This window comes from Poecilia formosa, unplaced genomic scaffold, assembly GCF_000485575.1.
Source record: "Poecilia formosa unplaced genomic scaffold, Poecilia_formosa-5.1.2 Scaffold61, whole genome shotgun sequence".
Lineage (NCBI taxonomy): Eukaryota > Metazoa > Chordata > Actinopteri > Cyprinodontiformes > Poeciliidae > Poecilia > Poecilia formosa.
In genome coordinates, this window is record NW_006800000.1 from 27,219 (window position 1) to 43,202 (window position 15,984).

Genomic DNA, 15,984 nt, shown 5'->3' on the forward strand with positions numbered 1-15,984 from the left:
ATACAAAGTTTTCCGCATGACAGGCTTAGTGTAAATGGTGAAGTTTGGTATAGCATGCGTTTTGTTCATCTCGGTCCAAAATCTGTATGAGACAGACCCAACAGGAACAGTGAATACAAGAACTGCTTTAATTTTAGAGCTTCATCATCCAGGTTGCATCAGACTAGTTGTGCACACATTGTCTGTCCTAAAAGATACACAAAGGGTATTTTCTGTTGATTTTGCGCCAAGTAAATAAGTCGTAGTCCTGTTTTCTTCACCAACTGAATTGGATTGCACCTGCCTGTGTTCATTGATTAAGCTTTCATCTAAGCGTGTGAACTTCAGGTTAACACATGTAGATGTGTGACAGGGCCGGTCTAATCTGTGTTGTTGTGTGAACTTGCTTAAAATTTATAATAATAAAATATTTTTCTGGCCTTGACTTACATTTGAATCGGTTTTTTTTTTGGTTTTTTTTCCTTTCAGGATGCTGCAAAATAATCAACTTAAATCTGTCCCCAATGCAGCATTGAAAAACCTTCACTCGCTCCAGTCTCTGTAAGTCTTCAGTATGAACACACACATGCATGCACATATGTGTTTTCATAATTATTTATGGGTGTTTTCTTTTGCAAAACCTTTATATTTGGGTGGAGCTTCCTGTCCAGCAGTAATACCACAAGTATACACAATACCACAAGAACCCAAGGCTATTCCAAAAGCAGAACTAAGGTTTTATATGCATCTTCATCATGTGTGTTTATGCGTCTCTGCTGTCGCAGTAAAGAAAAAAAAAAATAATTGGTACATGTTATATGAAACGTTATAGTCAAGTACTGAGCGCTCTAATCAGAGTGCATGTGGAGTTCACACCATTGAAATAAGCACAGCAGCAACTGATAAATATCTCGTTAATTCCCCCAGCACTTCAGCTTTGCTTTGTATTCAGTGTTGATTATACAAATCTAATTCAAAACTCAGTATGATTATCTGCTAACAGTCAAGATAACATGTTACAGACGTGTGTCATCACAATAATAAACATTTTACCTCCCAAATTCCAAAATGTCTGCACTGACCTTGTTTTATTATTCATTCCAACACTCTGACTTGCTGTCTTCTTGAATGACTGTTCTGTTCTGCAGTCTGCATTTATTTCACATAATAAGCAAATAATCACCGAGTCTTGGGGATTATTGTGAGAAGTGATTTTTATTATTATTAATATTATTTTTAAGTGAAACAACCAGTTGAGGGGCAAATATCATAATTTGAGACTGTCTTGCTAAATTTGGGTTTTACAGTCTTGCATATAACTACTGCATCACAAAATGCCCACACTTGTTATGAGAAGGTTTGATTATATGTGAAAACTTTCCTCTTATTAACAATAACCTTTGTGCACTTGGGCATTATCTTTGCTCATTTTCAGTTTGTACTGATTTTTTTTTCTTTTTTCTTTAGAAGATTGTGAATGTCATCATGTTTCTGCCTGCAAAATGTTATTGTTCAAAGCTTCCTCCCCCACTTGCCTTCATCTTTGATACAATTTGAAGGTCTTAGCTTTGTATCTGTTGCCTCCCTCCACAATGTGCCTTTGAGCTTGACAGGGACTTAGAGTAATGAGTTCAGCTGCCGAGATGTGCTGAAAATTCAGTTTTCACCAATCACTCTTGTTTTTTCCTCCCCCTGTACTTTACATCTCCTTTCTCCTTTAAATTGCCTTTTCATGTCTATAACAGATGTCTTTCTTTTTGTTCATAGTTTTAAGTTCTGTTGCTTAAGAAATATGCTATGCAAAAGGAAAGACTTGGTTAGTAATAAGCCTTTGATAGCTAAATGTCAATCAAGACTGTTTTCCTTCCAGCGCAGATACTTGAGGAATTTTGAGGGAGGGTGAGACTCACATTCAGGGAAGATAGTAGGACAAAACTGCTTGGTTCAAGTGAAAAAAACACTCATAAAGCTTAAACAAAGACAACTTTATTTTGTTCAGTCATCTTCAAGGAAATGTTTGTCCATCAGAAATCTCTGTCAAGTGTAAAGATTCCACATCTCCTCTGTCCTCTTTAAATATAATTTACATTTGGTGTTATTTTATGTTGAGATCCTGCAGTGGACATAATTTGGTTTTGATTATTGGAAGAAAGAAGTGGACAGGTCTGCCTATAACTTGGATTGCATCATGACTTTTACTCTCCTTACATTTGACAGTTCTTTCTTGCTCTTAAGCAGTGGAGCTACAGATTAATGCTTTCTAATGTTTTACTACTTTTGTAATCCATTAACTGCAATCAGAGCACACTGGCAGTGTCCAAGTGTACAATCTAGAAGTGTTGTTTGGTATTAGTCATATTTTTCCTGACAGTGGCGCTAAGATGTTTGTTTGAAGCAGCAGCTGCAACAGAATATTTACAACCATACAAACCACATCTAAAAAATATTGAAATACTTTCAAAGACAGCTAACACTTTATTTGACGGGGTGTGAATAAGACTGTAATGACACTGTCATAAACATGACATAACACCTGTCATGAATATAAAGAAGTCTTTATGAATGTCTATGACTGTTGTTATGAAGTGTCATTCGGTAAATAATGACACTTTTAATTCAAAGTTTCTCTAAAAGTTGCATTGAAAGTCCATTAAAAATGCCAACTTTGCATTAAAAGTGTCATTATTTACCGAATGACACTTAATGACAACAGTCGTAAACACTCAAAGACTTCTTCATGTTCATGACAGGTGTTATGTCATGTTTATGACAGTGTTATGTCAGTCTTATTCACACCCCTTCAAATAAAGTTTTACCCAAAGACATTTAAATGACACATATATTAAAACTGTAATAATTAGTCAGCACTGTGATTAAAGCATTTAAACATGAGCATCTTAAGCTTTATGGAATCATATTAGGGAGTATTATGTTCATTTTAATTCATCAAACTGTATTTAGAAACATCAAGGTTGTTGTTGTATTTTGATTTTAAAGCTTTTGCTCTCAAAGGAAATTGACAACAACATGTCCGTCAGTGAGTCTGGGTACTTCAGAAATCATAAAATGAAACCCTTCATTTAAAAAATTTATACATTTATTTCAGCATGTGGAAACAAGACATTGAAAACGTTGTTTATTATCGGTGTAGTTTCATATACGTGGGATTAATCCACTGATGTTTTTTCTGGGTCTGTAGCCGCCTGGATGCCAACCACATTACAACCGTTCCTGACGACAGCTTCGAAGGTCTGCAGCAGTTGCGTCACCTGTGGCTGGATGACAATCACCTGACAGACGTCCCCGTCAGTTCCTTGAGACACCAGTCAAATCTTCAAGCTCTGACTCTGGCACTCAACCGGATCTTGTATATACCAGACAACGCCTTCGGAAACCTGACGAGTCTAGTTGTGCTGTAAGTCTTATTAAGCTTCGGGTCTGATTGTGGTTTAGGATATGGTTTTACACTGCGGCATTGAATATTTACAATGTGATTCACTCGTTTCTCTGGAGAGTTTGCCATAGTGAAGGGTGTGTGCAGAGTAGTGTAACCATCAGACCATGAAGTGTAATTTGCTATTTACACTGGTGTCTTCAGCATAAGCTGTTAAATATGTTCATTAGATCAAGTACACTTTGGCTTTGTTTATCGTTGGTCAACCTGCAGTGTAAATACAGGTCAGTGTTCAAGCATTATTTGAGGTCTGAAAGCACTGCATCTCTTTCGTAATTTTGACCATTTCTCATTTTCTGCAAATAAATACTAAATTTTTGCTTGGACTTTCAGTAGTTCATAGAATAAAAGAACAATGATCATTTTATTCAAACATATACCTATAAAAAGTAAAATCAGGGAAATTGATAATTTTAAGTGGTCTCTTAATTTTTTCCAGAGGTTTATATAGTATTAAAGTTGTATGTCAAAAACGATTTGTTCCCTTATTAATAATAGCCAGTGGAAATGTGTTCTTGGCATTATTGCAATCAAAATCAGCTGACCAGCCTTTTGCTTGTTCCATCCATCCATTTTCTTTACACCCATGTCCCTCAGTGGGGTCGGGAGGGTTGCTGGTGCCCATCTCCAGCTAACGTTCCGGGCGATAGGCGGGGTCACCCTGGACAGGTCGCCAGTCTGTCACAGGGCAACACAGAGACACACAACCATGCATACACACATTCACATCTAGGGGCAATTTGGAGAGGCCAATTAACCTGACAGTCATGTTTTTGGACTGTGGGAGGAAACCGGAGTACCCAGAAAAAAACCCACGCATGCACAGGGAGAACATGCAAACTCCATGCAGAAAGACCGGGGCCAGGAATCGAACCCAGAACCTTCTTGCTGCAAGACAACATCTCTATCACTGTGCAGTTTGCTTGTTCTTTTACCCAGTTTATATTTGATGAACTGCAAGTCTTTGGGGCCTTTCGGCATCTCCTATAGATCCCCTATAAGAGAATGGGCCATTACAAAATATTAACATCCAGACTGGATGGACAGTTTTTAAGTGAGACTGCAGGATCTCACTCAAAGAAGTCTGGCAGCTAAAACACCTACATCCTCCACTTATGTGACACGTGTAACCTGGGAGGTTGATGGATCCATGCTTCTATAATGATATTTGGACATTTCAGGCCATAGCTTTTCTATATTATCTCCCACACAGGCGACAACTCAGAATTTTCTTTGGTGGCAAATGTGAGAAACTCACATTTCGGGGTTTCAGTGTGGAAAAAGATGATAATGCCCAAACAGTGATATTGAATTAGGTTTATTGTGTTTCGTAGACGGAGAGAAAAACAGCACCGTCCACATTGGGAGCTTGCATTAGATACTGTGTGATTTCACCAAAGTTGTTATTGCTGTTCCACATTTGGACAAACACAAACATCCAAGCACCCATGCACACTGAGTGGTACTGGTGAAGGTTTGTATAAACATACCAGAATAAACAGGAAGAGATGACCTGAATTTATTAGTGAGTTCAGCTCTGCTGTGGAGTACGAATACAGTACAGATGCTTCATTTACTGACCCTGCTCCGCATTTAAAAAAATATTTGTGTTCAGTTTATAAAGTCTTGTTGAATATCTCAGAGATGCAACTTATTTTGCTTTTCTAGGCATCTTCATAACAACCGAATTAAGGAGATAGGAGCCAACTGTTTCGTTGGATTGGTGAACCTGGAGACGCTGTAAGTCTGCAGTTACTCTGTATTTTGTTTATATGTGTGTGCAGATGTATACTTGCATGCCTGCGTGTGTTTATGTATCAGTTTGAGTCAGTTTGGGTTTTTGGACTCTTGTTTGTATGTGCCAACAGCTCCCCCACCCATCTCTGCTACAGTCCTCAGACATCATTGTGTCCACTTCCTCCTTTAATTGCTCTAGGATAAATAGAGCAAAGTACATGATGCTTATCAAAATTTCCCTCCCAACCGTTCACTTCCTACTGGCTCACAGCCTTACCTAATGACAAAAACATTAATCTTCTCTGAATGGTCAGCTGAGAAATATGAAATTGAACTGTTGTTGTTCATTTCTTGAATATTGAAGATTTGAAGGCAATTTGCCTTTTTAAGAAATTGTCTAACATCCTGATAAAGTAAAATGACTGTGAAATGTTTTGTACATGGTGATCATTTCACACTTTCACCAATTGTTTCATTATATTGGAAAAAAATGTGTTAGTTTACCATCAGTCTGCGTATGAAATATAATGTATCAAATAAAATGAATTTCACCACAGACATTTTGTAGCTTTGTTAGATGATTCATGCGTGACATTTTGGAGGCTGCCATTGGAAACATTTAAGACTTTTTTTTTAATACACTTTGACAGCAGATTTTTGAAAGCAAATTTCCATTTGTATTTATTTTCATAATCCAATAAACTACTTAACAAGGCACATTATGGAATCAGTTTATGTATAAATTTATTATTGAACAAAGGGGATGTGTTTATGAAAGCTATGGTTCTGATCCTGGTTATGATAATTAAAGAAATCCATCTGAAGCTGTTGAAATCTAATAGGCTCTTCCTTTCCCCACATTTCACTTAAGTTTGATTAAAATTACCTTAAAGGCAGTCCATAATTTTCACATAGACACAAGCTAATTGCAGCAATCTTACACTGTGACTCAAATACCTCTGTCTCTCTCTCTGTTTAGAGATCTTAATTTTAACAACTTGAAGGAGTTTCCTAAAGCAATAGAGGCCTTGCCCAAACTGAAAGAACTGTAAGTATATAACGATTTAAGATAAGGGCTATTAAAGCTATGAGTAACCCCTTTTGCTGTGTTGTACGTCTTAAAAAATACAAGTACTTTAGTATTTGAGCTATAAGTTTGAGAAGATGAACATTTTAATGCAGTGAAAACAAGCAGGGTTTTCTGGCTTATGCTGAGTGTGAAAGTATTATGAAAATGTCTCTTGTTTTTACAGTTAAATATGAGACGATCTGTGAAAAGATCGAGCTCCTCCACCCTCTCTAGTGCTGCTATTGCCGTCTGAAGAAAGTCACTGCTCCAGGTCAAAAACAACCAATCAGAGCCAGGAAGAATGTCTTAGTGCTGTCAGTCATGCTTATAAACCTGCTGCTAAATGCGCTAATGGCAAAGAAACAATTTACCACTATAGGAAAACCATTTATCCTCTGTCACCAGTGGCAATAATAACTTGCCTTAGCATTCGTGGCAGTCTATGTTGTGGTGAACCAGCTGTAGCATAGGAAAGAGCAAGGGGGGTCATGTGAGTGGTGCGCACACACGTGTGATTGACAGCGCCAAGATCCTCCTGGCTCTGATTGGCTGTTGCTGACTGAGTGGTGTATTTCTGCAGGTATTACTGGGAGAAAGCAGAGGAGCTTGATTTTATTTTCATATTATCTTTCTTACATTATACACTCATGACATAATGGTAGTTTTAACAAATATGCAAAAAATATACTTCTTTTAAAAGCTATGTACTATGGCTTTAAGACTGGACTAAAGTTCTTGTGAAGATTTTGTTTACATGACCTCAAACAAACTTGAAAACCAGTAGCTGGATGAAAACAATTCTGTTTTCATCCAGTGGCTGTTTTCATCCAGTGGGCCAAAAGTTTACCACCACAGCAATGTCGAAAACACATTACCTGATTTAACAAACTCTTGATGTTTTTTGGTTTAGGGGAAATTACTTGTTTACAGATTGCTTTAGATATGTTTTCCACTTTATATTGAAGCCATCATTTAAAAAACTGTATTTTGTTTTTGATTCATTATCTTTGGTAGTAAAATGAGTTTGAGATACTTGACAAAAAAACTAAATGAAAGAAATCTGCAACTGAACAAGTACTTCATTTTTTATGTCAATATTTTGAAGAACATTTTGCTTCTTAATTTCAATAAGAGAGGAGAGCACAATGAAAATAACACAATCAAACTAACAACTTCCAGGCTGTTAGTTTGAAGGCTTCTTTACCTAAAACAGTTGGAAAAACAAATTTATTTATTTAAATTTTTAAAATATTTTCTGGCTTTTTCTGTTTGGTTTTAATTTGATGGAACTAACTATGCTTACTGCTTTATCATGTTAGTTTTGGCCTTTTGCGTTATATTGTCTTTGTCACATTAACCTGACAGTGGCGATAAGCATCTGATCGCTGTCCCTTGACTTTTGTTCTGCAGTGGGTTTCACAGCAATGATATTGCTGCCATTCCAGAACGGGCCTTTCATAACAACCCCATGCTGCGAACCATGTAAGGTCAAACTCACATAATGGAATAGTCTACATTTGTTTTCATCTTTAAAGGACACAAGTTCAAGGCACAGAACAAATGTCCAGAAGATGGTGCCATACTCATTGTGCTCTCCTCTCTTATTTTGGTCTCGTTTCAGACACTTTTATGACAACCCTCTGTCTTTTGTGGGAGCTTCAGCTTTCCAAAATCTCTCAGACCTGCGGTCTCTGTAAGTTTGACTTTGAACCACGAGTTACTATCTGTGTGACCTCTTCAAGTCAGCTGTGATCAAAACAAGTCCTAAGCTAATTATATGTGGTTTATAGCATCCATGTGTCATCCCCATCAACACATACCACAGTTTTTACGATAAATATTCCAGTATTAATTATAAGCATTTTGCAGAATGTTGCGTGGTGCCAGTCTGATGAAGGACTTCCCCATCCTCACATGGACTAACAATCTGGATAGTCTGTGAGTAATACAACATTTTATTCTTTGCTGCTTATTTGTGTTTCAGATGCAAATAAATAGTGTGATTTTTGTTTATTTATTTTTATCTCTAGGACCCTCTCAGGTACCAAGATATCATCCATACCTGCTGATCTGTGTGAAGATCTCAAGTTCCTTCAGACACTGTAAGAGACTCTTCCAGTTACAGTATTGTGCGTTTCTTTAGAACTGGAAAATGTATACAATTACGACCACCATTGCAGTATTAGTGTCTGAAATATTACAATTGCAAAAAACTGGGATATTATAACTCAGGGTGCTGGTGCATGAAACTTTTGCTAGTAATAAATTTGACCTTTTGGACTGTCCTCGATGCAAATGACGATGTTTAGTATTAGTTGCTGATTCTGACAGAGTGGAGGTGACATTGTGATGATTAATTGTAATCAACATTGTCATTGTAATATCAGTAATAGTATTGCAAGTACATATTTTGCTGACATTGTGAAGCTCTACTTTACAAATGCCTCTCTCAGACTGACAGCAGGGGGTCCATTCATTTCTGAGTAGTTCTGTTGTCGATGTAAATCACATCATCCAGTCTGGCTTCCAGGGCTTCATCCTCTGATTTCCTGTTCGCTTTAGCTCTGGTTGTCTTAAATGCCGATGTTGATCTGGTCACAGCAGCATTGCTGAATAGTAAGGTGGTCTTAATTAATCACCTTTTACTACTTAAACAATGTGTTTTTTAATACTCTATATCATCCCAAGTTGAATGTTGCTACTATGACATTTTGGTTTGTATCTGGTCAAAAAGTATTTATGCTTATTAGAAAAGTTTGGGTTTAATTGCATACTGTGTTATTTTATACCAATCTAATGGAGTTGAGAGATGAAAAATAACATTTAAGTGACAGTAAAAATCGTGACAGCATATCATCTAATAGCAGCATATTTTCTACATGACTTCTGTAAGGTCTTAAAAGTCATATATCTTTTTTTAAGCCTTAAAGATTTGAAATATGCCCATTTTTTCCCCCATTTTCCCGTGATCTTTTTGGAGAAATGTCCTTGCGTTGTATTTTGTAGTTCAGATATAGGATTTCACATGTAATCCTATATCTGAACTACAAGCCCCATGATGCAGGGAAAGCACTTGAAATGAATTTAATTCCAGACTTTCTGCCTTCCCAACAAACCTATGAAATGATTCTGCTTCTTAAACTGACTAAACTGGTTTTAAGATTCAAAATAAATTCAGGTATTATTTTTACATTATTCTGTTCCATCATTACAGGAAAGTGTCTATTTGAGGAGGTTTGGGTTGTAAGAAAGAATCTTAATTGAAGCTTGTTGTCAGCAACTATCAAGAAACTTTCAAACCGTTATAGAAAGTTAGGTAACATTATATTTATTGTAAATTATAAAAAAAATATGTATATTGTTACGTTTATTTCATAATTAATGTAAAATTTTAATCATGTTTATCTTAAAAAGATTAAACTTAACTTGCCAATATTTGCAGAATCCTTGCTTTGAGGTATAAGCAGTTTATATAATTATTTATTTATTGAAGTTTTTGGGTTTTTCTCTTCAACAGTGACCTGTCCTACAACGAGGTGAAGCAGTTACCGTCCTTCCAGGGCTGCAGCCGGCTGCAGGAGATGTGAGTTGAATCTTTTTTGTAAATATACCGTTAGTTGTTACAATAAATGACTCCTTAAATAAATGTCAAAAATTCTTCTTGAAATCTGCAGAAGCTTCCAGCACAATCACATTCAACAAATTGACAGAGATACTTTTCAGGATCTCTCAGCGCTCCGTTTGCTGTAAGTCCTTTAAGACACGGAATAACAAAAACTAAGTCCAAGAAAAAAAACATTTTACTCCATGTTTTTGTGTTTTCTTGTAATGTGATAATTTATAGAGACCTGAGTAGGAACGAAATTCGAGTTATCCACAAAGATGCTTTCCTCAGTCTCACTGGACTCACCAACTTGTGAGTACAAACCTTACAAATCTCCTCCATGGATTTGTCCATTTTGCAAATGTTTCATAAACATTAACTGGATCTATTCAAACGATTCTGCAGAGATCTGAGTATGAACTCCCTGTCTGTGATTCCGACAACTGGACTGAGTGCCGTCATTCAGCTAAAACTTTCAGGAAACCCACAGATGAAAAATGTTCTTCCTGCAAAAAACCTGCCAAAACTCAGGTGAGAATGAACTCGTGTTTTCTTTTGCGCTTGAAGCATCCAGGAGAGAATTTACTGTGGAACTGTGACGTTTGAGTTTAAATTTAATATAAAATAACAACGTCTTTTGAGCGTCTCACAGAGTTCTGTTCAATTCATCATCTCAGAATAAAAAGACTATGGTGTAACTTCAAATGTACGAAAATATGACTTGGCAGATATGACGGCATTAATTCCTCAGCAGGGTCAGAGAAGCTGGTTTAAGTTCATGGGAAGATGGATGAAACTAAAGAGAGGGCAATTAGAAAACCACTTGAAGGCTACAAACGTTTTGATACATGGGCAAAGATTTACCTTTCAGTCGTTCCTAAGACATACAACCGGAACTATGGAATGAGTTTGTTCAAAGCATGTTCATGTGCAACAATGGGCTAAACCTGTAATTACATTTCTTTTGATGCCCTCTGCAAGCTTGGATTAATATGACTTTCCCAAGAAAATAATAAAATCTCAGTTTCTGAAAGCTGGGAGAGATGGACTTTGAGGTGTTGCCGCTTCAAAAGGTTGTTCATTAAATTATTGAATCAGGGAAAGGACCTTTCAGATTTCCATTTGTGTAAAAAAATATTTTTTTCCTCCTCCTCATGATTATGCCCTACTTTGTGTTGACGGAGCACAAACAGTATGTCAATGTTTGTGCTTGTTGCATAACAAAATGGGGGAAAAGTTGAAGAGGTATTAACTGACTTCTGCTGAGTATTGTATTTGATTTCTTGAAATATACATTGTAACATAAAATGTTGAGTTACTAGTCATTGAAAAGTGATAAAAACCAAAGCACAGAGGGAAAAAGAAAGGGGGGGAAAAACCCTGAATAACAAATCTATAAATGGAAACATTAACATTTAATGAAAGGCAACCTTATCAGCCTGTGAGATGTGTTTTGTAATGATATGCGTGTTTTTTCCAAGGTTAAGGATACAAGAGTGTTTTTTAGGACTTGGACAAATTGTATCACAAAAGCACAAGCACTCCACAGGAGTAATGCAGACTGCACTGCATAAACTCACACTGAGTGCTCTGTTGTTGTTTAGTTTAGCTGATACCCTGGAAACAAATGAGAAATTGCATGCAAAGAGACAGCAAAGCAGAATCCAACTCTGCGTGTTAACATTTAATGAGGAAGCCAGGCAAATCTGTTTTCTGCATATTTGTTGCTATTCTAGGAAAACTTCCAAATATTTGGGCGAAAACAATCAGAAAGCCCAAATATTTGCTGAGCCACACACTTCTAATAATCTTTTTAGGAGTGTTTTTAAAGATGACGTGCCCATATCAACAACAGACTCTTTAATTCCTTATTTTAAATTATTGTTTGCAGGTCCATCTCTGTCCCTTATGCCTACCAATGCTGCGCGTTTATTGGATGCGACTCGGTGACGAGGTCTGCTGAGCAAACGGACGTGAAGAAATCTACAGGTGGGAATGAACGCTCGTCTTTTTTTTTAGAAATAAATAGCCGACGTGTTAACTTGTGCTGTCTCTCATAGAGGATGGATTCACGTGGTTTAGTTTAACTAAATCTCTATGTAGAATTAACAACAAAGGTTTTAAAGCTGGATTTAGAAAATAAGACTCCGCGGTAATATAAAAAAAATTCTCAGGCTCAGAGTCAGAAGAAAACCATCCAAACTATATTTAATGCAATATTCAATGACAGACTGGATAAAATGAAGACATGAATAAACTCGTGTTAAGTTAGTCATTATTAAGACACCAAAACACAGCATTGTTTGTGATAAAATGATAAATTCAACATGAACGGGTTTTGCAATTAGTGCTATAATTTTTCTTACATGGTGTAAATATTAATTTAGAATAAATTTCAAAATAATATAAGTTAGTTTTTTTGGATGGCTGTTTATAAATCTTAAAACAGAATTATCATGATAATTTAGGTTTAAGGAAAAATGATTTAGCTATTCACCTACAGCATCAATGCAGAGTTAGAGCTGCACTAAATGTGGGTTTAATTAGAAAATGTTCATTTCAAGTCATTAGAAACTTCAAACTTCACTCTGAATTGGGGCGAAAGACTTTTTGGGATTTGTCTTGCACTTTGAAAACGTGATTTGTGTACATCTCTGCTGATTACACACATTCACATAGTCTGATCACTCTTTTTTCTGTCTGCTTTTGTGCCGTTGTAGGTGTAGAAGGTGGTGAGCAGGTCTCAATGATAATGCATTGTTCACCTTCACCAGGTAAACGGTCAAGCCTCTCTAATCTTGTCTCTGTGTTTATGAAACAATGCAGAAAAATTCTTAAAATGATCTTATTACATTTTAATTGCTAAGCATCTAAACTGTTTCTGTGTTCAGGAGCCTTCAAGCCTTGTGAGCACCTCTTGGGGAACTGGATGATTCGTCTGACAGTGTGGTTTATCTGCCTGGTGTCGCTGGTCTTCAACAGCCTGGTGCTGGTGACCACCTTCTCGCCCGCTCACCGAGCTGCCGGTTATTCCCACTACCTGACTCCATCTTTGTCACCAGCCAGGCTGCTAATGGGTCTGCTGGCCCTGGCCAACCTGCTCACTGGCCTGTACGTCGGCATTCTGACCGTGCTCGACGCGGCAACGTGGGGATCCTTCGCTGAGTTCGGCGCGTGGTGGGAGATGGGTCCCGGCTGTCAGATCACCGGAGCTCTCGCCGTGTTCTCTTCGGAGTGGTCGGTGCTGCTGCTGGCGCTGGCAGCCGTGGAGCGCAGCATGGCGGTCCGGATGATCCTGGGAAAAGTGCTGATGTCGCCCAGGAGGAACGGCAGTAGCCATCGCAGGTGTTTTAGAGGTTACCAGTGCTTTGGCCTGGCCGCAGGGCTGCTGGGGTTGCTGGCGGCGGCCGGAGCATGTCTGCCTCTTCTGACCTTCAGCGACCAGTCGTCTTCTCCCCTCTGCCTGCCGTTCGCTGGTGGGGAGAGTCCGGCTCTCAGTGTCACAGTCATTCTGGTCCTGCTCAACGCCCTGGCTTACCTCTTCACAGCTGCAGTTTACACCCAGCTCTACTGCCACCTCGGCAGGGTGGAGCTGGCGGACCCAGAGCAGACCGGCGCCCTCCGTCATGTCGCCTGGCTCATCTTCACCAACTGCATCTTCTTCTGTCCCGTCGCGGCTTTTTCCTTCGCCCCTCTCCTGACCGGCTCCACGGCCGGCGGCCCGGAAATCGCCAAGTCCGTCACCCTCATTTTCTTCCCCCTCCCCGCGTGCTTGAACCCAGTGTTGTATGTGTTTTTCAGCCCGGCCTTCAGAGAGGACTGGTTAAGGCTGCACGGTCACATGGATTTGACCCAAGAGGTGAAGGCCGGCACTGAAAGCGGCTGCGACGATGGCGGTGGAGGGTCTGAGCTCACAGACGAGGGATCCTTCTCCCACCTGGGCTTTGACTGTGGTGTGTACTCTCAGCTTTGTGGAGAGACTGTGTGCGAACAGTGCGAGGCAGTCCTGCGTGCCCGGACCTGCTCTTCCCCCTCAGCCTCCTCGGTCTGCAGACATTTAGTGAAGTCTCACAGCTGTCCCACCCTTCTGGCTGGAGCCGCCATATGCCCGCGCTCCGAGGGGTTCTGGGCAGACAGCGGCACGCCCTCTGCTCAGTCCGAGTACGCCGATGAGGGGGACTCGTTTGTTTCAGACAGTTCAGACCAGGTTCAAGCCTGTGGCAGAGCCTGCTTCTGCCAAAGCAGAGGACTTCCTCTTGTACACTATTCATACAACATACCTCGAGTCAAAGACTAAGGTTGCCTCAGTGCTCCAGTACGTCAGTGTGCACAGATATGTCTGTCATGTGAATTTAGATTCTTCAAGATTATGTAATTTTTTTTTATATATAAATATATATGTCAGATACACACACATATATATATATATATATATATATATATATATATATATATATATATATATATATATGTCAGAAAAGAAAATGTGCCAACTACCTTTGCAATTCATCAAGCACTTATGTTTGTAATTACTGTTAGCAAAGATGCAACCAATCATTGAAAGGGAATTTCCAGCAGAAAGATAATTTCTAGATGAAATGAACTGAGTACTTCATGTTACAAACTGCTCAACTAAAGAAAACCTGACCACCGGTGCCTGCCTGCCTCTTGCGATCAACTGACATGACGACGACGCAAGCTAAAGGGGGTCAAAGATGTAATGATTTTTTTTTATTATCATCTGTTCTGTACTGATAAGCTTTGTTAAGGTATCATGCAACAAATTTTAACATGTCTCCACAGCAAGTTTATTTTTTTAATTTGATGATTTTATATATAAATGTAGCAAATGTAATAATCATTGTTAGATTTTTTTTTTAGGGTTGTTTTGTGTGTGTATGTGTGAATGTTTAAGGTGATCCAGGGTTCCAACACATTTTCCAGGTCCAGATGAGATTGGAAAAACAAAATAGGAAAAGTTATTGTATTTTCAGACTTCTCTTTCCCATTTTCTAAAAATTGTGTTCTTTGTTATATCCTTCCCACTTTGTGTCCATCTTTTCTTCGTTGTGTCATTTCCTTCCCTACTATCTTATGTCCTTCTGTCTTTACATTTTGTTCCCTATCTATCCTCCTCATTTTCTTGTTTTTCTTCCTCTTAATGTCTTTTATCCCCCTTCTCTCCTTCCTTATGTCCTTCCTTTATTGTCACCTTATGACCTTCTCCTTCCCTCCTGTCTGCTTTTTCCTACATTTCCCTTTTTTCAGTGAACTTCAATATTAAATATAAAAGAACGCTGGAAAGTTGAGTCATGAAACGTAAGCGATCAATGTATTGGAATCCTGGTGACGTTCACCTTGTGAGGGTTGAATGATTTAGCATCGATAACTACTAGCCAATGAGCACGTGATTGTCACACACCGGCGCAGCAATGGTGGAGGTCAGTCTGTAAGAAAAAAAAAAGTCTTTTGCTTTAACCTCCTCATACTAAGAATGTGATAAAAGTAGCAGATATCACTGTTTTAACAACTGTGTGTGTTCACTTTGACACGTGTTATTTATTGTTTAAGCAGACAGTAGTGTTTGGGTGGAGGCGGATTTGTGGTGGCCTCCGAATAATAAGTACACAAGTCTTTATAATCCAAGCATTCACCAAAACAGCGCCTCTCTTTTTATTCCTGTCTTTCATTAGGTCAAATTAGGAAAATCTCACCTTCTTTAAAACTTTGAACTTTTTATCCTGTTTGTTTTTTCCTTCTTCTTCTTCTTCTTCTTCTTCTTCTTCTTCTTCTTCTTCTTCTTCTTCTTCTTCCAGACTTTGTAATGAAATAGTGTTGCTTTGACTGTATCTTCTGTCTATTTTGAGCCTCGTTAAATAATCCTTGCCAGTTATGGTACAATTCAGTTCAATTGAGTCTCCATCCAAGTTAAACTCACGAACGAGTTTAACTTTCTGTGCTGTTTAACGACTGGCAACCAGCCGAGTCAACAAGAAAGTATAGAAACCTGCTCCAAATAAAACAAAACGGACCAACATATATCCACATTTTATTTTATTTTTTTGTGGCTTGAAATGTATACATTATGGTAAGAAATGGTTAAAATATGGTAAGAGATAACATATTTATTCTCCTGACAAG

The 15,984-nt window shown here is 38.3% G+C and overlaps 1 protein-coding gene across 2 annotated transcripts in view; it reads left to right on the forward strand.

Moving 5' to 3' along the window:
* The window catches only part of LOC103139405 (leucine-rich repeat-containing G-protein coupled receptor 4-like), a 38,521-nt gene extending 24,270 nt beyond the window's left edge, over positions 1–14,251 (forward strand). The window contains exons 3-17 of one of the 2 annotated variants that reach the window (XM_007553999.2): positions 469–540; positions 3,179–3,394; positions 5,102–5,173; positions 6,150–6,218; positions 7,650–7,721; positions 7,861–7,932; positions 8,109–8,177; positions 8,270–8,341; positions 9,757–9,822; positions 9,914–9,985; positions 10,084–10,155; positions 10,249–10,374; positions 11,735–11,832; positions 12,564–12,617; positions 12,735–14,251. In XM_007553999.2, coding sequence (XP_007554061.2) covers positions 469–540; positions 3,179–3,394; positions 5,102–5,173; positions 6,150–6,218; positions 7,650–7,721; positions 7,861–7,932; positions 8,109–8,177; positions 8,270–8,341; positions 9,757–9,822; positions 9,914–9,985; positions 10,084–10,155; positions 10,249–10,374; positions 11,735–11,832; positions 12,564–12,617; positions 12,735–14,140 — 2,608 coding nt within the window. In that variant the 3' untranslated portion in view covers positions 14,141–14,251. The remainder of the gene's footprint in view (positions 1–468; positions 541–3,178; positions 3,395–5,101; positions 5,174–6,149; positions 6,219–7,649; positions 7,722–7,860; positions 7,933–8,108; positions 8,178–8,269; positions 8,342–9,756; positions 9,823–9,913; positions 9,986–10,083; positions 10,156–10,248; positions 10,375–11,734; positions 11,833–12,563; positions 12,618–12,734) is intronic. The other variant, XM_016672490.1, reaches the window with a different exon arrangement.
* Positions 14,252–15,984: the final 1,733 nt, after the last annotated feature.